General features: G+C 39.5%; 1 protein-coding gene across 1 annotated transcript in view; it reads right to left on the bottom strand.

Moving 5' to 3' along the window:
- Nucleotides 1-25962, bottom strand: part of PRKAR1B (protein kinase cAMP-dependent type I regulatory subunit beta) — a 99186-nt gene that overhangs the window by 31452 nt on the left and 41772 nt on the right. The window contains exons 4-5 of the mRNA XM_086472968.1: nt 9195-9256; nt 8400-8446 (exon numbers count right to left, since the gene is read on the bottom strand). Coding sequence (XP_086329094.1) covers nt 8400-8446; nt 9195-9256 — 109 coding nt within the window. The remainder of the gene's footprint in view (nt 1-8399; nt 8447-9194; nt 9257-25962) is intronic.

Genomic DNA, 25962 nt, shown 5'->3' with positions numbered 1-25962 from the left:
GTTCAAGGCTCAGACAGTCAACAAGCAGAACTGTCACAACTTTGGCTTTTTATTAATGCTGACAAACTTGAAAGGAAGGAGATTTGTTGATATGTTTAATGAGGTTTGCTGAAAAGCACCATGGCCATGACATGAAAAACAGTCAAAACAGGGAAATGTCTTTTGAAAAAGAGTTATTTTCTTCCTTCCATAAGCCTGGTGCCTCCAACAACCATTTAAATATAAATATTGAGATCTCTTTCTCCCTTAGTGAAGACTTCTAAGTGCTCTGGACTGCAGAAACTGTATGCAGAATTACCCTTTGTCTTTAAGATCAGCTCTATAAAACTTAGGAAGTAGTATTTGACCCACAGCCAACATATCCTCTTGAAGCACAGTTTGGATTGATACCACTACCACAGTATTTTTCCTGGATGAAGCCTAATTTGAGAAGAGATCCTACACTTGAGTGCTGTGTAAAGCCTTCACTGGAGAAAGGGTAACTCGTGCAGGTGCTTTCTGCTGGGCTGCATTTTCCTCACTATACAGCTCATAAGACATAATAGAGTATTCAAAGACTGGTATGGATTGTGTATTCTGCAGCTTGCTTGTGGGCTCACTGCTATAAACCTACACAATAAACCCTTTTCATTCTGTTAATGTGTCTGTGAGCTTAGAGGGTAGGAAAGGCAGTGCGCATTTACCCAGTGCAGAATATATCCCAGTCTGTGACAGACCAGTAACAGCAGAAATCAACCAGAATTAATTTCATCCGTTTGGAAGCTTCGTGAATAGAAACAATGTGAAGAAAATACACAAGTATTATCATCTTAAGCAGAAAACTATGGCGAAGGAAAAGACCATAACCTATTACCAATTACTGAGTAACAGACAAGCATTTTTTAAAAAATATATGAATTAGAGCCATGCTCAAGCTGGGCATGAGAAAAGACAGTGATCAAAATAAATGAACTGGGGTCAAAACTCAACAAACTGTCAGTATTAATTTTTCTTCTATCTTCATTTTATGATGAAAAGGCATATTGCAAACTACAGCTGGAATCAATCCCAATTTATCTTCCCAAAATTCAATTAAGAACTGATCCAGCTCCTACTGAGGTCAGTAAAATGCTGGTTCAGTAGGAGATGGATGAGGCCATGGAGCAGTTCAGCTGATCACGAGACCTCTTAGGCATCAGCTGAAAAGGAGCAGTTTTAGCACCACTGCTGAATTCCAGGCAATGTTGTGGCTCTTGGTGTTCCTAGAGCATCTGAGGATCAAGGGGCTGAAATAAAGGGTAAAAATAAGCCCAAACAAGCAGGTGGTAGCAGACTGCCAAGAAAGAGCTCAAGCCACAAAAGCTATAGCTTCATTTCTTTGCCATGACAGAATGAATGTCACATAGGAGAATATCACACAAGAGAATAACAACAGCATTTCCTTTCAAACTTTTACACTCACTGCAGAAAGCAAATCTCACAAAACGCTGAATCTACTTTTGATTCCCCTCATGATGAAAAAAAATGAAAGCAAATAAAACTTCTGAAAAAGCCAGGCAAACCCAAGCACTTTCCTGGTGAAACAAGCAGACAATACTGTGGCTCCTGGATCTTTTTCTGTGACAAAAGCAGGAGAAATGGATGAATAAAATTAGGATTCTGAAATGCTTGTAACATAACGAGCATGTATGAAAATTTTTAAACTCAATTATTCCATTGCAAAATTGTCCAGGTGCATATTTGAATGTAGGGCTAGCCCCTGTCTGTGGGGATTTCACTGTATGCACCCAGGTTTTGCTACAGTACAGTAATTCATGTTCTCAGGAAAAAGTGTCAGGGACGATGAGGAAAATCTAATAATTCCAGTGAGTTTTGGACCACATCCTGAATGACTCTTTTTCAGCACACCAAAAATACACGTGTTTCTACATGCTCTTTGGTTGAAAAGCACAGGTTTTGCTATTGCAGAAGGGTCTGAATTATAAGCGGGAAATAAACTCATTCCAACACGTATTTTTTTAAGCAATATAGTGACATTTCTTGTTAAAGCAGTATGTATGATATGACTGCAGCCCAGAGAGGGGAATTACACTGGTAAAACTCAAGGTAGAGCAAGTGAAGGATGGACATTTACTGTTGCACAGTTGTTATACAGAGAGGCTACTACTAAACTGCTCTAAGACTTCTTTAACTTTGCTGTCTTACTCGACAAGACTCCCCAAAATGTGTTTGAAATCTCGCCTGTAAACAGTTTATGCAAACGGCCATTCCTCCATCTTAAGGGTGTCAGATTTAAAGTACTCTGAGATGAAACCAAATCACTGATCTGACAGTCTTTGGGCCCAACATTCACTCCACCAATAAAAATGCCATTTCCAATATCAATCTCCAGAACAGAAAACATCTTGAGAATATATGTTGTTTTCTAGGAGGAAAACCATTGCACTTCATTCTCTGCAAAGGCCTATGTCAACAATCAACTTTCGTCTTCATGATGAAGTTGAAGTGCATTGATGGCACATTACAAAGCCATTCTGCCCTTTAACAGAGAGTTTGGCTCCACTATAAATCCCTTTAAAATAGATTTAAGAAAAGAAGTAGAAAGGAAAGTAGCTCTGTTTGTAAGGTGTGGGAAGTAAAGCTATTTTAGGCTCAGAACAGCTTATGAAAGCCAATGTTAGATGGCAGCAGCTCAGATGATCTCCTTCTTTATCCTAAAAAATGCTGGGCTGAGGTTTTGGCTCAGGCAATTTTACACTTTTGTGAACTCTCACTGAAGTGGCAAGTACGTAAGTGAATTATTCCTAATTGTTACTTGACCTGCCACTGATCACAGCTCCCTAATAGCTGTAACATTCTTCTTTCATGCAGCTGAGGAGGAATGCAGAACTGCAGGTGCCCGAATATGACCAAGCCATCAGGACCACCTACTTCCCACAGATCAAAAGTATTTTAGATTTCTATTCTTTTCTATCATGTAGTACGAGCACTGAAATTTTTGTGGGCTTGAAAATCACACAACTTGCTTCACTTCATTATTTTTTTAGGAGGCAAGTGGGAAAAGTCTTCTGTGAACATCAGCAGTTCCCTTCTTCATGGGCTGCGATATACATAGGCGCTAACTGTGAGAGAAAAGGCAATGAGTCACACAATGCTCAATGCAACAGGAACGCATCTTGGCATCACTCATCTTCGTGTTGTGTAGAGAAGCACAAAGCAACCTTACCACCAGCAGTAACACAGCCCTTTTGCTTTGAAGGCAGGATATGAACATTTATCTCTGAGCTTCATTGGAGTGAATTTACTTTAATTTTGTATCGCTGATTTCAAGTTAACTTTTAGCATTATTTTGTTTTTGCTGCCACTTTGTGACCTATGTGGACAATCTCGCTTGTTCCAGGCATTGTGACTTTTAGATGTTCAATCTCTTCCCTCGGATCTGTTTGTAATAATTTGTGCTTTGTGTCTTGTCAAGCCTTAGTATTTGTTACCCAAAAATGAAGATGAAGTTTATTTATTCTTGGAAAAATAAGCAAGCCTTAGACATGAAGGATATTTATATGTGGGTAGTTTTCTCAAATAAAGCCAGTGCTTTATTTGTAGTATGAATTTGCTTTTCTTAAGTATAAATATACAAACTTGGAGACTGCCTTGAGAATCCTCAAAAATTCAGGCTGAAAAACTCCAAACTTTAAAATGCTCTGTTTCAAATTTCAAAAACCATTCTTCTGAAATTAGAAAGATCATTAATAATGGAAGAATTAAAATCAAAAGCAAGCTATGGAATCTAACCATAAAATATAACTGGTTTTAAAATCCAATTGTATTCTCACATAAACCACCATGTAATTTTCATCTTTGTATAAACAAATTAGACAGTTTCTATATATGAATTAGGGCTTCAAGATTTTACTTATAATCAAAAGATAATCTTATCTATTGTCCACAACATTAATGTAGAGCTTCACATATAGATCTATACAGTAAACACAGAACTATTTAAGAAAAAATACTGAAAAGTGTTCGTTTTGATTTTCACCATACTATAGTTCAGCTGCTGTTCTACAAGAAGAAAACCTGAGAATGACTGTAGAGAAAGTTGCTGTGACATTAAATAGAATAGGAAGTCGTTGAGTCTAAAAAAAATATATCTGTTTTAAAAGGGTAGTTGACAGTGCTTTTTAAAGTAAAAAAATGTGAGGTTGTAAGATTAAAATAATAAACAGGAAGTCATTTTTATATTTAGAAATATGGATTAGAGATTTTTGCAAGACACATACTTTAGCAGGTACTTTCAACATCTTTACTGGAAACTATAATTTAAGCTCTGTGCCAGCTACTTTTTGGCGTACGCTCATATTTGTCTGAGCAGAAAAGCTTCCGGTAGACAATTGACCTCTAAGACTTCAAACCTCAGGCCATCATCTACCTAGTATAAACTTTATCCATCTGCAGGGCTGGGTCATGAGTTAACAATTCCCCTCAACCCTGAAGTGCTAAGGAGGAAGACTACAACTGAGATTGCTATAATGTCTTTTCCCATCCAATGCCAGCTCTGTTCAAAGTTTTCCTGTTTTGTAGTATACAGCACATGAGAGGAAAACCCCAGCTTCTCTAAAACCTACCTCTTCTGATTTCTAAAAATCTTTCTTTTATGTCTGAAAATTTGTGCCCTTCTCCCTTGGCCCAGAGCCCATGTTAAGTGTGCCTGCCAACAGAAGGGTATTGAGTCTTCTTTGGCTGTTCATAGCAATACCAAGAAGGAAAGGTACAGATACTTTATTCTATGCTAATAAGGCTTGTTTCTACCCTAAGAAAGTGCAAGAGTTGAGGATAAAGTGTTATTATATGTAAAAATACTTTATTGTACTTCTAATTTGACTCAGATTATTTTAAGGGAAAATATTAGAATGCTTTTATTCTTTGGGGTGCCTAAGCCAAAACTCTTAATAGTAAATTACTTTTAAATGTTGCATTTTTTTAAACTCAAAACACCACAGACTGATTTTGTTATTCTGGCTTTGATGGTGGTTTCTGTTTGGTTTTGATTGCTCAGTTGATAGATTTTTTTTTTTTTTTTTTCCACTTTTGCCACAACTTTCTTCCAGGGGATGGGAATTTTATGATGGCAATTGCAATCTCCTTTACATGTATCTTTGCATGTGTACGGAAACCCTGGGTGCTTATCACTCAGGAGGTTCTCAGAGTAAATTGCTCCTTGAATCCACCAGTCCTGGTATACCTGCCACTTCAGTGCAATCACGGAAACGATGAAGGGAGATAGCCTGGCCAGGGGTTAAAAGCCTCCATGCATATGCCAACACTGGCTGAACTAGGCAGAAAATGGCTTGAGGCTTTAAGTCTCGGGGTCAATTGTCTACTCTCCAAGTCGCCTTTTTTCTTGGAGAAGGGTGGAAGCATGCCAAAAAAGTATCTGGCAGGGCTTAAATGAACTGCAGCTCGCTTACTAGCAGCCTGGATTTTCTTCAGACAATAAGGATTTCAGCACTGCTGCCCAGAAAGTGGAAGAACTCTTTTCTGGGGAGCACTATATACGGTGCAATAGTGCACACCCATGGGGTTTGGGAGCTGCTGCCTTATACAGGAGTAAGTGACTCTGCTCTAAGTGCCCTGGTACAGACTTTACTCTATGGTGTGAAAACGGTCTCGCCTTCCTGCAGCTTCCCAGCAAAGGCAGTTAATGTAGGTAACTTCTGTAGCTCCCAGGGTGTAGTTGCAACGCGTTCCTGGATGAGCGAACACTTCTTGTGCCTTCCACAGCATCTTTCAAAGGAATTCAGCATGTGTTTTGGCTGAAGATATATGAAAAGCTTAGGAAGGAGAGAGCACCTAGCTGAGGAGATAGGGAGAGCAGTGGTAAGGCGCAGCAGGATGAAGAAAGCGGGATGTTGAAGCAGGACAGCATGAGATCTGGTCACAGAGGAGTTTTGCAAGACTTAGGAGGTCAGGAGCTTTGGTTGTCCCTGGAATAAGCTCAGTCCAAATGGCACCTCTTAATTCTTGTTGGGATGTATTTGTCCCACAGGTCATGCCAGAAAACTGTCCATAGGTGTATCTGAGAAGTGTCAGGATGACATTATTGTGGGTCAGTTTGATCTGTCCTAGCAGCTATAGGCTGATTTTAGCAATTAGGGGAGTAGGGCTTGAGAATGCTCGTGAAATCAAAGTTGCAATCTACTCAAAGAAACACAGTTATTTCATTCATTCCTTAGAAAATCTGCTGTTGCAAGTCTCAAAGACAAGGCAGGAAAAATGTATATCCTGTATCATACAGAACTGACTGGAGGACTGCAAATTACTCAGAATACAAAGAAAATTTCTGCCTTCAACTCTAACAGCGTAAAACAAAGCTGTGCTCTTCATTTAGCAAAGCAGCAAGTCCCACTGAAGTCAACAGAATTGCTCATGTGCTTAAAGAAGGATTGGTGCTTAGCTTGTTAAATCAGGGATAAAATTTTCAAAACCATCTATACAGGTTAAGAGCCTACGTGTAATTGCAATGCAGTGGCACTGAGGCCATTTAGTCACTGTTGTGCTTTTTCAAATTTTACCCCATATCCTATCTCAGAAGCCTCACAGGTCTCTGAATTGTTCTGGGAAATATAAGGTTATTCTGCAAAAGACTTTCATGAACCCATGAAACCATCAATGAAGATGAAAAATGAGCTGGACACGTATCTCTTCTTGGGCCATTCCTGGTCAGGATTATTTATGAAAGGATTTCAACTTCCCACAAAACCACAGAGAACCACAGAGAACCTCTGATATACAACTAACATGATGTAGTAAAGGTGTTTCTGAGTAGATGCCGGGATACACCTGGGAAAGGAACTATGATGCCATCTTACCCAACAGAGAAAACAGCAACGGGTGCACTAAACAAGTCCCTTCTAACATTTGCAGACCCATAGCCACCTTGGCCATTAGTGACAACTACCAGGGACAGAAAATGCACAAACCACCTCGCGCAATGGTTTTACAAGCAGACACAAAGCTGGCTAGGCCCTGGACATTTATTTTCCCCGTTTTGTCACTGCTTTGTGAGAGCAATACGTGCATACGGAAGGTTACCTTTTTTGAAATTAATTGTAAGGGTTTTGCAGACTTTTTTCTAATGTCCCCCACTATCCCTGAGCCAAATGCTGAAGAAAGCTTTCCTAAAGGTTTTGAGCGAGGACAAATTATTTTTAAAGAGGATTAATCTACAACTTCAATATGTGCATTTACATACGCTTGTGGGTCTGATTCAAAGCCAGTGAACTCATTAAGCTCAGTATTGGGCCCTAAACAATTATTTTAAAACTAAATTTTAGCGCTATTCTATAAATATTGCTCTTTTATTTTCTGGCCCTGTGGATGTGGCAATGTTTGCTATTGAGAGGTATGCCTGATAGGAACAGTGAGTCAGACGGATTTCCTGAGGAGCAACTTCCAGAGGCAGAGGCCGCATGTGAGGTTTCTCAATTCCCAACAATACCAATTAGATGGTCTCTTGACACAAACAGACTGCTAAAAAAAATAACTTTCACTAAAATAACTGTATGCCTCCTGCCCAGATTTAAAATAAATCACTTTCTTCTTGAAATATGCCAAACAAAACTCATCTGGGCATCTGAAGAGCAACGTTGCTAATGAGGAAGCCTGTCCTGTCCGACAACTGTGGATACATAAGATGTCTGTAGAAAATTCAGCCAAATGAGGAACTTGTAGCAAAACTGCAGAAGGGTGAGTTTCATAGAGGATAAAAATGGTAAGAGGTGAATAGATTATGATTTGGAAGGCAGGTTCAGAAAGAAGCTTCTTTTGAAAAACTTGCTGATTAAACCACTGCATACCCCTGTAAACATTTTGTGGTCTAACAGATCACTTTACACTTATAAGAATCCTTGCTTTATTAATATCCTCCATTGTTCGTATATTTGGACCTAATTTTAAAAGCAAATTAAGGTTTCTAAGATGAAACTCGCTGCCTGAGGCTGTATCTCAATTTGGAAAAAAAAAAAAACCAACATATGAGCTAAGCTAACTGATTAAAGAAAATATTTTCCTTATGGTTGATCTGAACCCTCGGGTGCATTCCAGCATGGTGGCCTGCTCTGCCAAAGACTGCACACCTCCAGGTGTGGTTACGGTTCTGAAGATAATGTCATTTGCTTGGTTTTGATAGCATATTTTCCTGCTTGGAATGGACAAATAAGCTAGGATGTAAAACATGCCAATTATAAAATTATGCACAAATGACTTAACAAAAGCCAAGTAATGAGACCAATCCTGTGAAATCTATTTCAGGAAGACAGGAGGCAGAACCACAGCACATGGCTGGATCAAGCCGTGTGCCAGAGCACATAATTTTATTATGTAGCTTCAAAATAAATATTATACTGTAAGAGTGTACTTACATCCACTTCGCCTTGGTCAATCACATAGAAGTTGTCTCCTTCATCACCTGGAAGTAAAATACAAAAGGTGATTGTTTCCTGAAGGTCTGCTAAACTATTAAATAATTTCCTGTCTCTATATTTAATCCTGCACATATTTGCACAGGTTTGTACACCAGGTAACTTACAGAGAGATTCATTTTCTGAAACATCCTTGCCTATTTGTCTTCATAAATCAAAATATTGCTTTCTTCCTATTAGTATCTTTCAATTGCATTAATTTATCTCTTTTGAATGATTCAACACTTCATTCACTGTAAACACACAGGAGGCTTTAATATAGCCTGAGGGTAATGAAGTCCTCCGCAACGTGCTGCAGGCACGCAGGTAGGTTGCCAAGTGTGATAACTATGATAACTACCATACAGCACAATGAGGTGTTGAATATTCCCAACAACCATAAAAATATTTTCCATCTCTAATTACTCTCAGCTAGCCTGTGCCACCCTTATGCATTCTGAGCTGTGGATTACTTCCTGACTATCTTCAATTAAGGAATGAACATTTTAATTTGAAGTGCTATTTATCTACATTTAACTGCAGCACTTCGAAACCCTGGAGATCTACTAGTGTGGTTTTGTAGGAGACCTCCGCACATGTAGCAGAAGACCTACATCCAAGTACGTATGATATAGCTGCACACTGAGATGCTTTCGGAATATGGCTGTTCTCCCTGTTAAGCACATCTCAAATGGAGAGATGTGAATTGTACAATCTCAGCAAACATACAAGGGAAACAATGAGAGGAAGAATTACCCTGTTGTATGACTGTTTCTCCTGCAATGTGTGTGACGGGGAACATGGCATCGAATATGTCACTGGGAAAAAAAAAAGAAACATCCATTAATGAATCAGACCTATTTCTTATCTAGCCAGTAGACCTACCGTCATTGTTTCATTTAGCCTTCATTAACAGATTTTCCAGAAAAAGAACAGGAAAATGTTGGTTTTAACTGGAAAATGAGCTCCTGCTTGGCAAGAAATCAAAATAACTAGTTAGGCACAAGCTGTGGTTTAAAACTGAGACCATAATTCAGTGCATGCTATTTTGAAAGGACTCCTGAATTATATGCATATAAGCCACTTCTTATAGCACTGCACAAACTAGCCAGCCTGAGTATTTTATTGTCTAAGCAGACAGATTTCAGATTTTCAGCTGCAATCGGTATGTGTCACAGCAGTAATTGCTAGATGCCTAAACGGGAGCTCTCCTCTTCTGAACATCTGGCCTCGCGTTTACAAGCAAAACCTGTTCCACAATACAGAGCACATTTGGAAAGGTAGATGGCTCTAAATTAATGTAGCATAAGAGCTGGCAAGAGATCGCACTCATAGTGCAGAAGAAGCCAAACTCTGGAAATCTTAGCGAGTTACTCGTGAGAAGGGAATTTGACCAATGCTACAGAAACACCGAAGCTGCAGAAGAGCCTTGTGCTCATTAATCATCGCTGAATTACACACCTTACTGTGGTCTCCAGCATACTGTCACATATCCTTAAAAGGCCAGGCAGAGCACTGGGACGGGAACGCACCCTGCACCAACACTTTGGGCAACTTGCCCAAATCCAGTCCTTTGTTTATTGAGGGAGACAGCAGGCTCCATGGAGCCAGGGCTTCCTTTCCCCACATCAGATTTTGGGGAACTTATTTTCAGAAGCAGAGACGGGCACTCCCCACCTCTTTTCCCCTTCCTATGCATCAGTCTCAAGGGCTGAAGGAAATAACTCCCCGACACAAACAAAAGGCAGCAAGGAGGAACTGTTAAATAGTCTCTTCCCTGGTCTGGTCTAGGAATGGTCCATCCAGGGACCACCGATAACAGCAGCGAGATGAAGTGCTTCAGCCTGGAATGGAGCAAAGTCCTCACAATCGTAACAGAGCGCAAACAGTGAAGAAACCTAAAATTTTCATCAATGTAGCCACAAGATCAGCAAACAAACCCACGCTACATTTCAATGCCTTATATGGGAAATACATATTGTAAAATCCCATTATTAGCTTATTTCCTGTTCAACTGTTCCAGAATTTACTCAGGCTCAGTTCTAGGAAATGTTTCACTCCTAAGTTCAAATTGGTCATGTCTTTCCCCTTCAGCAGCCAGAATGTTTTTCCTCAATATTGCAGCTCTGCGTCAGAATCACTTGTAGAAGAAGTGGGAGATTTCAAACGAGGCACCTCCCGCTGCTCCGCAGTACCTGCAAGGGATGCTCAGCCGATGACCTACAACAAAATATTTTATCCTTGTTGTTCCACCAGGCCCATGCTATGCTATTCCTACTCACATTCAGGAAATACCTCCACCATGGATAAAAAGCCTGCTCAAAGGCTCCAAGGAGAAACCTCTTTCTCAGCTCATTCTGAGCACCAATGCAAAGACCTGTAATAAATTATTCTGAAAAGTATATGGACTGTATTTTTAAATCCTAAACTGATTTTTAATGATCTTAAATGGGTTCAGCATTTCTCCAGTTCAAGGGACTTCCCTGTTGGCAGAAAGCACCCATCTCATGCTGGCTGTAGAGCTGGTCCCTGTGCCAACCCTCGATGCCCTCCACCTAAAAGAAATGGGAGCTGAGGTTCAGATGGGATGGGGGAAACTACCAGGATGGTGGGTGCTGAACTGCAACAGCCACCGAGGGACCTTATGTTGATGAGGCAAGTCAAGCTGTTCTTCTGTAGCTCTGGGACATGGAAATTCAGTATGACAGAGGCTCATTTGCCTCCCTGTGGTTTCCCTGTGACTGTGCCTGGGCACCTCACAGAGCTTTAAGAACAGTCCTGGAGCCTGCAGAAGATTTATTGGAGGCACTCTGTGTGGCAGAGAAGAAAGTCTTCAATGCGATACCTCCAAAAATAGGCACAACACTGTGAATATCAATAACCCAACCAAAATGTGACTATTTGAACAAACATGGAAACCTTTTTTTTTTTTTAACAGAAATACAGAGGAAATAACTACCCACAGTTTCAGCCTTTCATCTTTGTTTTAAGGCTGTATTTTATTTATAACTTAACAATTGACTGCACAAACAGTGCCCAATAAATTATGTATAGCACTGCACACTTCTCCAAAATGCTCTACATTTCATTTCTACAACACCTTCTGGTTTTATCCAAAAAAGAAAACCCTCTCTAAAACTCAGCGACTAAAACTTTCAGCTGACAGTGTAATGAACCCAAAGTCTATTAGCAGCAGCAGCAGTTTTACACTAACATTCTGCTGTAGAGAATATACATATACAATGTGTTTCAGCAAAGTCTTAATCTTGTTAGACCACGACTTGGATTTTTAGAGACCTTTGAAGGACATGTCATCAGCCATCAGTCTAAAACACCTATGAACACACAGACATACAAGGTACCTAAAGTCATGGTGATGTTGACTTACATCTCCAAAGTGAAACAAGGGCATATCTTTGATATATAAATGTAAGCGACCAATAAAATCATGACTGTCACTGGAAACACATAATCATGTTTTCCTATGAGGGAACTCTTGTTCTTAATTGAAATGGTTGGGACAAGATCTCTCACAGTGATTAATGAGTTGGGAGTGTTTCTGCTTTTGGATGCTTAAGTTGAGATTCATTAAACGGACTCTGAACTGAGATGATACAGATCAGCAGGCAACCTCAAAGTTTCTCAACCTACAAGTCTGGCAGCCAAGAACTGGGACATTCAGAATACCACCAAAAAAGCCCACCCTTCTGGAAATTATCATCTCCTAAAGTACCAAACGCTTAAGGTCACTGTCTGAAATCTGGCTTTTGATTTAATTCAGACTAGGTGTAGAACCTGTTTGGAAATTTTTCTTATTGCCTTTATCCTCAATGTCTGAAATAAAAAAAAAAAAGTCACAAGGATCAATATACCAAAATACTCTGAAAATTTGAAAAATTTGTTCCCGACCCAAGCCAAAATCTGAAACTACAATAAACAGTCATATTTTCCACCTCCCTAATAAACATCCAATGCTCCATATTCAGTTTCAGCCATGTGTCCTGGGTCTGTACTATGTAGAGAAAACAAGCTTTAAATACTAAGTTAAGAAGTGGCACTTGCCAAAGGCATGAACAATACGGCCAAGGCCAAAAATATGGCCTGTTGTTTTTTTCTTGTACCATGCACCTGTTTATAAGACATTCAAAATCACTTTCTCACCATTACAGTAAAAAAAAAAAACCCTTACAAATACAGTGCTGCAACCACCCACCACCAAGCAAAGACTGTAGGTATGTTCTACAGCTCCGCAAAAGTAGATAGTTGTATTTCTTGGGTTTGAAGGTTTTGTTAAATAATTAAGGCCAAACATATGCATACAGATTCCTAATGACCAAAATTTTTTTCAAGCGCAAGCAGGTTTTATTCCAGCATAAACAGAAAGCCAGAAAATCAGTAGTTAAGTCGTCACCAAATGTTGAACTACCATGATTTCATCTTCTGTCTGAGCTGCAGCACCAAGAACACAGCAGCCTCTGTCTTCTGCCTCTGCACCAGCTATTTAGCTGTTGACACCGACCGTGCTAGCAATGCTGTGCGCTGAATTGATATGGAAACTGTTTGACTTTTTGCCAGAATTTTTATGATTGTGCTGTAAATGAGAACTGCTCAGAGTGATTTCCTTATTTTGTTGAAAATGTATCGTTTGCCCTGTTTTCAGGTGACTTATTCAGGGGACAGAAGAAGAAAACAGGGCACCAGTTCTGCTATTTCAGCTGTTGTTTCATGAGACTGCAACCAAGAGAGATGCGCTGCACCCAGTGTGTCCCGGGCTCAGCATCAGTACTTGGAGGGCTCTTTCTCACTCTCTCCAGAGCCAAAGCTTTTGACAGGCTTTGCAATTTTTTCACAGCTTCCCTACCTACTTCCAGAGGATCTGCATCTGGTTACTCATGGCACTTGGAGTCTAACACTTGTTCCAGTCAGAAGGTACCAAGGGCAGTTTTTGGCTTGGAAGTGTAGCTGCATGCAGGACTGTATGTACTCAAATATCCACATTTGGATCTAAAGGGAGACGCTAACAGGACATTACTAATGTTTTCCAGGGGGATTTCTGCATGTTTAATTCTTTGTAGCTTTTTTAATAATACCATTCAAAAACAAATTACAAGAGAAGATTGTGAGCAGCATAGAACATACAGAGAGCGGTTAACCAGTCCAATGAAGTGAAACCAAGAAATGCGTTTAGACATGAAATCTCTATCTATTCAATCAAAAAATACCATCTGTCTTCATAGGGAATATCAAAATTTAAAAGACTTTTTTTAAAAGGTCAAAGATATCAAAGGCTTGCAGCAAGTTGTAACACATAAAGTGTCTTCCATGAGTGTACAGGAGAATTGCAAACAACTGCGATCAGACCTGAAATCAGAGGGGCTGATCCTCTGCTGTCTGTCATCTGTAATGGCTTCTGGCCTCCTGTCCAGGTTGAGCCAATTCCCTTTTCATGCAAAGAAGGAAAACTCCACTTGAATCAATGAGACTGCAGCTAGTTAGACCAACAAAGAGTCTATCACAGTGATTGCAAAATAAATATGATTAAACACTTTGCTGATTTAACTCAGTAGCATTTTATAGACCTCTTTTGACAAGAGGCAAATGACTGTGCTAAGAAGAAGCCGGTAGAGAGTGCAGGGCCAAGGGGGTCCTCTTTCTCACGAGAAAAAGTGAGTGATAAGAAATCATCTCATCTGCTTTTACACTGAGGCTGCTTGGAGTCAAAGTAGAATATGAGACAGAAAAAAAAAACAATGTGCACTGTAGGTAATACAGAACTGGCAATGGGCAACTGAGAAGAAGCTTATTAAAACAAAGTGAGAGAAGGAGGATTCCAAGCACTTTCAGAACCAGACCATGGCAATGGCCAAAATAGGGAAACTATGTAAGACAATTTATCAGTTTCACAATCAGATTTCTTTCCAGCCCTTGCTGTGCTGAATGCATTGCAGGAAAGGAAAAATGGAAGAGACAAAACGTATACGTGTTAGGCAAAAATGGAAAATCCTCGTTATATCTGCGGGTTATAATTTGTCAAGAGTTCAATCAGAACAATTTCATTGTGCAGGCAGACTCAGAAAGCCTTCTATGTGTGCGCTATACAGAGTTTTTTCTTCTTTTGCTCTCTCTCTAGCAAAACAAAGCAAGCCCTGTATTGTTGAGGATAGCTTTAAAAGATACGTAGCTGCTTTGGCACAATTCAGCAAAAGACATGCAACATTTTCTCAGAGTGAGGCGGTGCTAGCAGGAGGATTCCAGCATTTTAAACCTTTCCTACTTACATACCTTTAAAGTTTAGTAAACAGAGTTGATAGTACTCCACCTTTCTTTAGCTGTAGCTTTTATATCGGGGTACTATTTTAAGATTTCTAAAGTTGGGGCGGGGGGGTGGGGAGTGAGTTTCTTTTTTCATGTATGTCTAAGATTTTCTTGTGATTCATTTCCTGAAAAGATAACAACTTTCTAGCAATTGTTCTAACTACCACTTCTCCTGCCCTGTAAGGATGAAGAGCACAGAATTTAAACCAAACTGGCTTCAATTAACATCTATGTAGTGAAGGAATGAATGCAATACTTTACCACTGAATAAAATGCAAGGGTCCATGCTATGTGTAAGTACAAGGCTGCGACCCATACTGCTTGTTCCTAGGAACGCTGCAAGTCTTTGCTGATGTACACTGCTGAAACCACCAAGAAACTATTACTGTTATTTACTGACTACTGAGAAGAAAAGCAATGCATCCAGGTAAAATAAAAGATTCTTTTTAGAGGTATTTAAAATTAACAGCCGTGAGCTTACAATTGCTATAATCAAATACGTGGTGTCACAAGCATGTACCTAAGAAACGGAGTCAGTACTGAAGCCTGAACAAAAACATTACCCATCTGCTTCTGTAAATTTCTTTTCCTGTTAGGACAGTAACAAATTAATTATAGCAGCATACAAAGCTATTAACAATTGAGAATATTTAATTACTTCATTACAATGGCCAATGTTCAGTTATTATTACAGTTAAGACATGCATTAATTTTACTATAATAACCATTTAAGTCTTTGAAATTGGACATAAGAAGACATTCTAAATGGCAGGTTAACTTTAAAGACCTTGTCTAATTCCGTAACATTTATTAAGCCACAAGTCCACATAACTAACAGACATGTGAAACAGAAAGAAATAAAAAGTTGTCATCTTCTGTTTTCAGAATAATTTCCATTCTTACTGTTTTATGAAGTCCTTTTATAGGTTCATTAATTATTACACTGAAGGAACTGAATGCAACTTTATAAGCAGAACACCAATTCATTTTACAGACTCTATACATCTGTGTGTCAATAGTTCATGTCATCTTCCACATGTTAACAAGAGCTTTCAAAGAGTTTCTGCAGGGATCTTCATCTGGAAAACCACCTGCCATGGCCTACTGCAGTAAGAGGCAAAAAAGGGGACTGAGCCTTGTGGCTCAAAAGTGACAAGGTCCAATCCCACACCCTACCCCACCACTTTTGCCTTGGCCTCTTTTCCTCCCATCCACTCCTCAGAAGCACCATTTCCTTGAAGTCATGCTGCCAAGGCCTTGGTTATACCATGCTTGTCCAAGAGGCAGGGCTCGGTGGAAATGTAGCTCGGGTCCATTTCTCACTATCATCTCTACCTAACCTTTCACAAGGTTGAGGGAAGTTCCAGGCCCATCAGCCTGTTTGCATAAGAAGCCCCGTGGCAAGGCACACGACAGATGCCGGGAGGTAGAGGACATTACACAATGTGCACACATTAAGTCCCATACCACGTTGTGGCTAACGCCAGGCTGCAGCCACAGAGCACCCCTTCTAGCAGACCCAGTTGAACACAGGGCAGCTCTCCAGAGGCGTTCATGGCAGACCAGTTTCATAGGTTTATACAGTTTGTACTTCAAGGACAACTACAGACTGAGCTGTTTCAATGGGAGTGTAGCCAGCAGGTTGAAGGAATTGATTATTTCCCTCTGTTCAGCCCTTGTAAGAGCCTGGAGTACCATGTCCAGTTCTGGGCTCCCTATACAAGAAAGACACTGACAAACTGGAGCGAGTCCACAGTGGCCACCAAAATGGTCCAGGACCTGGAGCATACAGCAGATGAAGAGCAGGTGGGAGAACTGTGTTTATTGTCTTCCAAAGATGATCAGGGAGCTTGTATTGCTGTCTACAAGTGCTTAATGGGAGGGTGTAGAGAAAACAGAGCCAGACTTTTCTTAGAGGTGCACAGTGGAAGGATGTTAAGGCAACAGACACAAAGGGGAACAGAGGAAATTAACACCTGATATAAAGAAAAAAAAAAATCACTATGAGGGTGGTCAAACACTGGAAGAGGGGCCCAGGGAAGGGAATTGTTTCCCAACTCAACTGGGCAAGGCTTTTCATTAGAGCAGCCAACTCTGACCAGACCTGCTTTGAGCAGGAGGTTGGAGTAGGGATGTCAGGAAGCCCCTTCCGCCTGCCAGGAGCCCAGGGTTTGGCACCAAGCTTTTCCCAGTGGGAGAGATGAGGTGGTCCTGCGCTCAGCCGCAGACATGGGGGAGGCGGGGGAGCATGAGTCAGGAGGCCAGCTGGAGGAAATCCCATGCATAATGCACGGAAAATATGCTCTCTGTGTACTGATGTAGGAGTATCTGCGTGCTTCTGCATGAATAACTGCAAGGAGACTGTACCCCAACTTCACACCACTAATACCACCGCTCACCCACAAAGTCTGCACCTATCAGGAGGCCTTGATTAGAAATCAGGTAACCTTTTTTTGGAGGGAATAAAACAGTTTGCTGAAACTGAATATTCCTGTGGAAAAGGGCTGATGTCACTTCCCATTGAAAATGTTTTAAAAGTTTTGAAACTGTCTAAATGTCCTACTGTGATATCTTCAGAGGATCTACTTTTCACTATGAAATCACTTCTAAATTAAGTTCCTTAATAAAAGGTTAAAATCAAAATGAGGCATTGTTGGAAATGATACTTCAGTTGAACTTAATATTTGTTTGCTTGTTTTCTGCGTGTGAGCATTCTCAAGATTTTTATCTTGGAACTAAGATTCAAGATAGGGAAAAAATTTAAATGCCAGAAGAAAAACAAACAAGCCAAAAAAACCCACAGAGAAACCTGGGTCAATAAAATTCCTACTTGGTTACGATGTGCATATATATATATATATATATATACACAGAGAGAGAAACACAGATACTAGACTACACAGGCTTCTTTCTGGTTTAGTAGGTAGAGGACAGTGATTAGGAACTCTTTCCTCAGCCAGCAGGTACCGGACTCTAACGTAAAGATAGAGACATTTAAGGAGGTTATGCACTGTAAGAATACAGCATTGCTGTAAGCATATGCTACTGAAGCTTTTACTTTGAGAAAACTCCAAATATATTATTATTAGAAGCACAGAAGGGCACTGTAACAAAGTCAAAGGCGTTACTCGTATGAGTTGGCATCATAGAAGTGACCTGAGGAAACGCTTAGCACAATGACAAACCATGTACTTCAGACAGAGGGGGCCAAATTCATCCCAGGTGTCACCAAAACGAGGTCAGTGTATTTGAGCTGACTAAAGGATGGCCCTTTAAGCCACAGATGAGTATATATGAGTTACAGTTTCTGCATAATTAATTACTTGTCTCTTTCTCAAACATTCTAGAAAAGCAACATCTGATACCATGCTGAAAAAGGTAAGTATTTCAACTGAATAGCCGAAAGAAAATTGCTTCTAGCGGGCCAGAAACACAACACCACAAGAATAACTACTATCCTCAAAATAAATCTCTGTTGTTATTAATACGAAGCAAATTCCAGCAATGATAAAGGGTCACCATAACAAAGTTCCCATATTTGAACAATTTATTACTTCTGGCACTTTTAAATCTCTTCACTCTTTAATTTCAAGCTCCCTCTTCTGGACTATCCCAATGAAGCTAGTATTCAGGTAACACAGCTAAAGAAGCCCTTGGTAAATGGCACTGATACAGATCACTAATCAACGTGGCCCAATTTCGTGGATACTACAGCTGAAGTTCTTTGAAAATATATTAGCAGATTCTGAGATTTAAAGAGCTCCCAAAGGTTTGCAGTTATAAATGCACTATTACATGACCTCTTGGAGCAGATGACGGAGGAGATGTCCCTCAACATAGGGACACAGGACATTATATCCCTAGGGATATCCCTATATAAGGATATAGGACACTATATTAAAAAACATAGTATGCACATTACCTTATCGTTCACATTATGTGTTGAAGAGAAATACCTCCCCCACTACAGTAATAGCGGTTTTTGTTTCACCTTTGAGATTGAGATGGAGGACACTCTTTCATGATAAAGAAAGTTTATGTATTTGTGTTTTCTTGAATCCCTATGATTAGCAAACTGTTGACAGAGAAAGATTAATTCTAATACTTCATCGAATTTTCCGATTCACAGCATGCCTACAAGCAAACTATTGTCCTTGTAGTAACAAGGGCGTGAACACAATATTCATCAATTTTCATTATTTTCTTTTTTTTACCTTTTTTCACTCTGTGCAAGAAACACTTGTAACAGTTTTCTATAAATATAAGAAAACTTAATTGTATTTGATAATTGTGTTTGTTCCTTCAAATCATGTACCTAGTGCTTCTACGCACTATTTTTATGACTACGGCTTCCACACCTAGAAGAAAGGCTTGAGTGCTACAAGACAGCACCTGTGCCTGGCAACTGTATCAGCACAAATATAGATAAAAGATAAAAATTACCAGGTATCAGATTAAAATCTTTTCCTTTCCATGGCTGGTGGCCCTTGCCATTAACATAAAAATCAGGATACTGCAAGAATGCTAAAGATGCTAACGCTAAAGGACGACACGATGCTAAAGAATGACAAGATGCTCAATATAAATGTCGTTAGAGCAGGTTTTTTATCACGTTCCTATATAATAGTTCTGTACATCAGGAAACTCCTAGGGCAATTTTAGTACTAGGTGTATCAATACGTAGTGCCACTGGAAAAGCACAGAAGCGATTAGAGACTGAAGCCAAGGCTCTGCAGCCGTAGTTCCCGAGTCACTCAGCGGCGTGCCTGCTGCGAGTCGGAGGAAATCGTGCTGCAACTAATCAAGCAGTGTTTGACATGCGTCTCCCCTGGCTGACAAGCACATAACATACGGCTGCAACCATCTCCCACGTCTTGCTTAATTAATTTCCGTCCTTGTTGTGCGCGCCCACACCTGGAGACATCAAACAGCTGTGCATAATAAAAACACTTTAACCTGTGTTAGTGGATAGGATTCAATTTAGTTTGTAATTGGATCAGTAAATGAAATCATTATAAAATAGCTGATAAAGGCTCCCTCGAATGAGTCAGAATTAGTTTTTTAAAGTGTGTAAATCTAGTGTTAAATAGCTGATGAATAAAATTCATAGCTGACACAAAACCACATGTCCACAAGCACTTGCTTTTCTATCTGCATATCTATTATAGCTTACAGACATGTGCAAACTCATACACCCACACATTTTCCTTATGTTTTCCCTAAGTTTATCATTACTCCCCTTCATCTCTGATTCACAGCACTTCTAAGATAGAATCTTTTACAATAAAACGAACTAGAGATAAAATTTCCCTAGACAATAAATACTTCTTTTGTAGGAGCTTTTTAGCGAACTATTGCAATTAAGCAGCTTCATTTTTTCACAGCTCTACTAGTTCAAAGAAGGAGAAAATAGAGATTGATCAGATCAGATTATACATGCATTTTTTCTCAAGCGCTCTGTATTTGCAGGGGTCTGAAGGACAGGGAGCTTTTTAAGCATGAAGAGCTGTTTAAATCAATAGATGCACAGAGACCTAAGGGAATACTTTCTTCATACCTATATAAATAAACTCGGATGCAGTTACATTACTTTGTTCCATCTTTCTCAGTAATTTTCTTTCCAGATCTTCACCCACCACTAAAATGCACATCAAAGACATCTGGAAGACACCCAGCAATATCACGGGCAGCGGCACCTGCTACTTGCAACCTCACAGCACTAATTCCCTAGCAGTTTGCTGTGTTTCAAAAACGTGCCTAGCAAACATGGCCCTAATCTCTTTCTTCTGCATTCTGCTGCAAACACTAACAAAATCAAGAGTGCCCAACCTTCAATTCTGCAATGTAATGTGCACGGGCCTACTTTTATCTTTCCACGGTGATAGCTAATCTGGAAATCTCAGCTATGTTGGGCTTTCATTAGCATTGCTGGGATGGGAGAGGGGAAAAAGCAGTGTTGTATATGCCTTCCTGCATATCTGCAGTACATTTTTTAAATGCCTGGTTGAAAGGGAACATGAAGAATTCGTCAGGCAGGCTGGTGGATCAGTATCAACGCAGACATTTGTGGTCAGTCCAAACCTTCAAACACCTTTTGCTTGGCTCTGCTAACTCTGTGTTTGCCTTCACACCGGTATCATTTTTAAGCAACTTCTCAGCAGGAAGAATTATATTTTATGGCATTAAATAAACCAGGACAAAATCAGCCCCAAAACAAATTGCAAAAAAACCTGCAGGAGTACATTATCACACGACTCATGTTGCTTCCTCCCAACTAAATAACCCTCCCGGTTCACAGATTTCTGTTTAATTTGGCCTCTGGCATGACAGAAAGGAATTTTTTGCCCATTTACACAACTCTATGAATCAAACGTTGACAACAGTAAGCTGCTCTTCAGTCTGACTTAGAGGCATGCACCGAAAACCAGCCAAGTGCTGTGCTTGCTCTATCAGGTCTCTCGCATAAACCAGCTACGATATGGCCTGTAGCACATAAATCCCTCTGGGAAAAAAAAAAAAAAAAAAAAAAAAAGCTTCATTCTTCCTTCTCTCAAAGATTTGATGTATCAGCAGGTATAATTGCTCTGAATCTTGAATCCTGGCTGGGTACACTGCTGTGAACTGCAACACCGGCACCTTAAATTATGTCTGTAAGCTGAGAACCAATTTAGGTTAGGTTTAAAAAATAGTTTAAAAAAATGGAATATTTTGCTGTTTAAGAAATGTATCTCCAGCGGTTTAAAGCTATTTTTTATTGTAGGGCAAGCAGGCTTTATCTCTGTTGATATGGAATTCCAAAATACAATAAATAAATTAAGCAGAAATTTCTATACTAAAGCCCACTTTAAAATAAATCCAATTAAAGGGAATAAATAGGACAAGAGAACAACTAATTCCTTGTCTTTGCTTCTCTTCAGGGAATATTCATATAAATCCCTGGTCTGACATTTATGCCGTTTCATGTGACAAGGATCAGAATTCTCCATAGCACGTTTTTAAACCATTTACCCCGACAGCACCTTTATAACGAATAATAGAAACCTTTCCACATTCACAGAACATTTTCTATAGGCTCACAAAGGGTTTAACCCTGCAAGCTTTTATCCATGCGAACAGTCAGCACTCATACTTGAAATAAAAGGAGTAATTTAATGAAAAGGGGGTGGTAGAACCAGGGATTTGGAGTGAGAACATTCTAGGATGAATAACGTTTCTCTTATCTGTGCTGGTGAAGTGGCTTGTAATCATGAGTATTATATATGTGCTTTGTAACGCAATAATAATAACAAGGAAAATTTTGAGCTCAGTGCCTGAATTAAGTAACTGTACTGGATCCTTCAGGTTGCTTGATTTTAAAGAGAGGGTTTCACAACCTGTGGACCTACACCATGTTCCTGCAGCCAGAGGAGGTGGAAGAAGGCTATAGGTGTTTAAACCCCACTGTGCATCTCACTTCCTAGGGGGAGGACACCAGGAGGGACCCCACCCATGTCTGAACAGCTCGAGATAACATTTAGATGCAATGTTCATGTCTAAGCATACAGGCAGGAAAGGGCAGTGTCTGTCTGTATTTAGGGGTGACAGCCCAGACAGACTCACAAAGCAATGCTCCAGACTTTGGGGTACTTCGGTTTGAATCTAGACTGAGATGTTATTACACCAAATCAAATGCCATTTAAAAAGAAAACTTTCATAAGAACACTGCAGAGAAATTTCATCTTGGTGAGAGTCAAAAGAGAAGGGACGAGGAAGGCGGTGAAAAGTGTTTCTTAAATAGAGGAGATAAAGATGGCAGGAGATAAAACGGTCAGGCTAGGTGGTCTAAAGGTCCCTGCTAACCCTAAACTCAGTGACAGACACAGAAAAGCAAATACTTGATCTTGGAAAGATTTGTTCATACAAAGAAAGTCTTGAAAAAAAAGACCAGAAAACAGCCAGCTATCAAAGACACGCTTATACCCTGGTAGTAGGTAAATACATGATGAACCGCACAAATACACACTGGTACTATGGGCCACCTCCCTCTCCATTTGAAATAGCAACCTGCACTCACATTCTTGAGATTCTCCTCAAAAAACGTACCACACGCTTTCTGCAACACCTCAACAGCAATATCAGGGGTCATTAAAAAAAACTCAAACAAATAAACCAATCTGAAAAATAAACTACTGATGTGCCATAGGATTTGTAACATTAAGTTGACTTTAAAAAAATAGACTAATACATGCAAAGGTCACTAAAATATTTATATTAATGATGGAGCTGAACACTAAGCAGATATTGACTATTGACTTCCGTTAAGGTGAACCTCAAGATTTATTGGCCTAAGAGGTAAACATTGACTGAGATAAATCCGAGGTCAATATTTACTACCAAGGACAATATATCTTGGTGGCCTATGAAACATGAAATAAATAAATATATATGTATATACATATTCATAGACACAAGTATATCTACAGATATTTACACAAATTCTTTGGAACAATGACCATCAACACCATTTTTTACAGCATGTTTTCTTAATTATGCCAGAAAGACCCAATGAACAATTATGAACCAGCATTAGAGACATCTATTTGCACATGTTGGCACTGATGATATCTAAGGGTGATATTTCTGCTTCTCCAGGTGACTCCCTTTGCTCACTGAGCTGGGTGAAAGGTTTAAAACACAAAGGGAAGTCAAGACCTTAAGTGCAAATTAGCTATTTCCACCTTAGCTTGAGAACCCATGCTTGTAACTTAAGAAGCAAAGTTATATACAGCAAAGTAGTCTGAATGACTGTCAAGCTCTGGACTTATCAGCCAGAAAGATTTCTGATGGTGCACTTCTGAATTCACTGCACCTCCATCTAAGGTCAAGGTTCTTCCCATGCAAAGCAAGCGCAGGAGGGGAACACGTGGATATTCTGGAAGTGTTTTAACAGGAGGCACTTTTACTACAGTTGTGGTCAATTTTGTATGAGCTCAGAACAAAGATGTATCAATCAAACTGAGCAAAATAAATAAATAAAAGCATTGGATGACTTTCAGAGTTATAGGCTTTTTCCTTGAACTAGAAAAGCAAATAAATTTAACAGGAGTGCTGACAAAAGTAGACCTTCTTCCTCCAAACAGTATACAAGATCTAAGCCAAAAGGAAACAGACGACTTTGTGTGTTTGTAGGAAGTGATTAGAGAAGATAGACCTTAATTTATTAAGATGGGAGATGGTGATTCTTTTGTTGACTTTCCAGGTCAAGTGTTAAAACCTTCTGCAAATAAGGCAGTAGATACCTACAACTAAGCCTTAATGGTTCAGGAGACCGGGCTTTTTTGATACTCTAGGTTTTTCTCGTTCTTTGAACAATCGCTTTGGAAAACGAAGTGAGAGAAACTTGCAATCCTTACCTATGCTTCCTGGTGGCCTCCCCTTTGCAAACTGCACCAACTTGGGCAGCTGGAGGCTGTTTTGGAGCAATGTACACTTACAGTCCCAATGCAGCACATTGCCTAAAGCCAATGGGGACAGATTCCACATGACTTTTGAATTATTTCCTATGCACCGAAGGGGTGACAGAATAGGCAAAAAAAGAAAAAGGAAGGGGAAAAAAGGGAAAAAAAAGGAGAAAGGGAAAAAAAAAAAAAAAAAAAAAAGAGGAAGAAAAGACAGAACAAAGTGCTCTAAAAAAATAATTCATTTATCTACCAGTCTGACAAGTCTCAGGGAGGAATGCAGCACTGCGCAGGCAGTGCTGGCCACTGGATTTGCAGGAAGGAAGAGCAATTAGAAGCACTGGGCAGGAAAAGGCCTGTTAGCACAGTTACCTTTAACTTAATCTTTAATCTCCTCCTATGCCTCCAACTTGTCACCACAGGCATTAATCACCTTGCAGGTCTTATATCCGTCTCAGGCTCATTTATATTATTTGTTTTAATGGCCTCTCTCATGCCGTCGGTGTTCGGTGGCGTATAGTTCTGCCCTTATTTCCTGCTGGCTGTTTTGGTCTCTCAAAGCAATGTGGTTTATTTTTTACGCAGGTTTCCTAAGGCTACAGTATAGCCACAGGTTTCAGTGATCATATCACACTTGACCTCTACAGAGTACTCCAAAATAATCCACGAAATATTACTGCTCCAAATATTTTAGAAGCCTCTGAAGTCTCATTAATATGAACATTTTGTATTTCATTAAATTTTATTAACGTTCTTAGTAATTCAAGGAATGGCAGAATGGCTGCACTTTTTAGCAGGATTTATTTCTTAGCTTGCAAAGAAAGGAAAAGTGATTTTCAGCTATACAAAAATTGGAGCATGGAAGGAAGATAATAAGCTGACAAGCAAAAGACAAATTGTCTTTGTACTCTGTCTTCTAAATCCAGATGAGATCTCAGGCTAAGTGTTCTCTCGACAGACAGAATCACTACATAAAACTTATAGCCAAGATTTTCAAAATTAGAAGCCAAAAATCTACATTTATGGGTTCTCAGAAGAACTGATAATTTCAGAACAGTCCTGTTAGGAAAATATAATGCCAAAATAGACCCAACTAATAAGCACAACTTCGAAATGCTCAGCAAAAGGACTGCTGTCTCCTTCGAGCAGAAGCTGTTTCCAGAACAGGCAGATCTTGTTTCTTGCAAACTATTTACCCCTGTGAGGATGCTCATAAAAGGGACTATCTGTGAACAGCAATAACAATTACAATATTCAGAATATTTACATTTAATGTCACTTTCACTTTGAAGTAGTGCCAAAAACTTTCCCTTAAAATTGAAGTTCTCTTGGCTACTGTGAAAAGCCCAGTATGGATTCTTAATGCAATACAATATATATTTTATATGGTGAACTCATTTATATAGTGAAATATTTTATATGGTAATTATTTCACAGCATGCAAAACGATGAGGAAATAACAAGGAAAGTTTGGATAAGATTTTAAGAGTAGTAGTGACTCAGTGACCTGCTGGGAGAAAAAATGGAAAAGCATAAAGCTCTTTCAGTTTGATTTTTTAATTAGAAATAGAGATTTCTAAAAATACTGTCTACGTCAATAGAATTTTGAGGGGGAGATAGCCTAGTAGTTAGTCTTCATGCAGTTGAAAACTAAAGCTGTGAGACATGCCACAGTCTGAAATTCTTACTCCAAAAGGCTCAGGAAGGTATATGTTTCCTGATGTGAAATCAGGACTGCAGAGTGAATGTCTGACCTTTTATTAATCAACTCA

This window comes from Leptosomus discolor, chromosome 14 (genome assembly GCF_034619465.1).
Source record: "Leptosomus discolor isolate bLepDis1 chromosome 14, bLepDis1.hap2, whole genome shotgun sequence".
NCBI lineage: Eukaryota > Metazoa > Chordata > Aves > Leptosomiformes > Leptosomidae > Leptosomus > Leptosomus discolor.
This window is presented reverse-complemented; position numbering and strand designations above follow the sequence as displayed.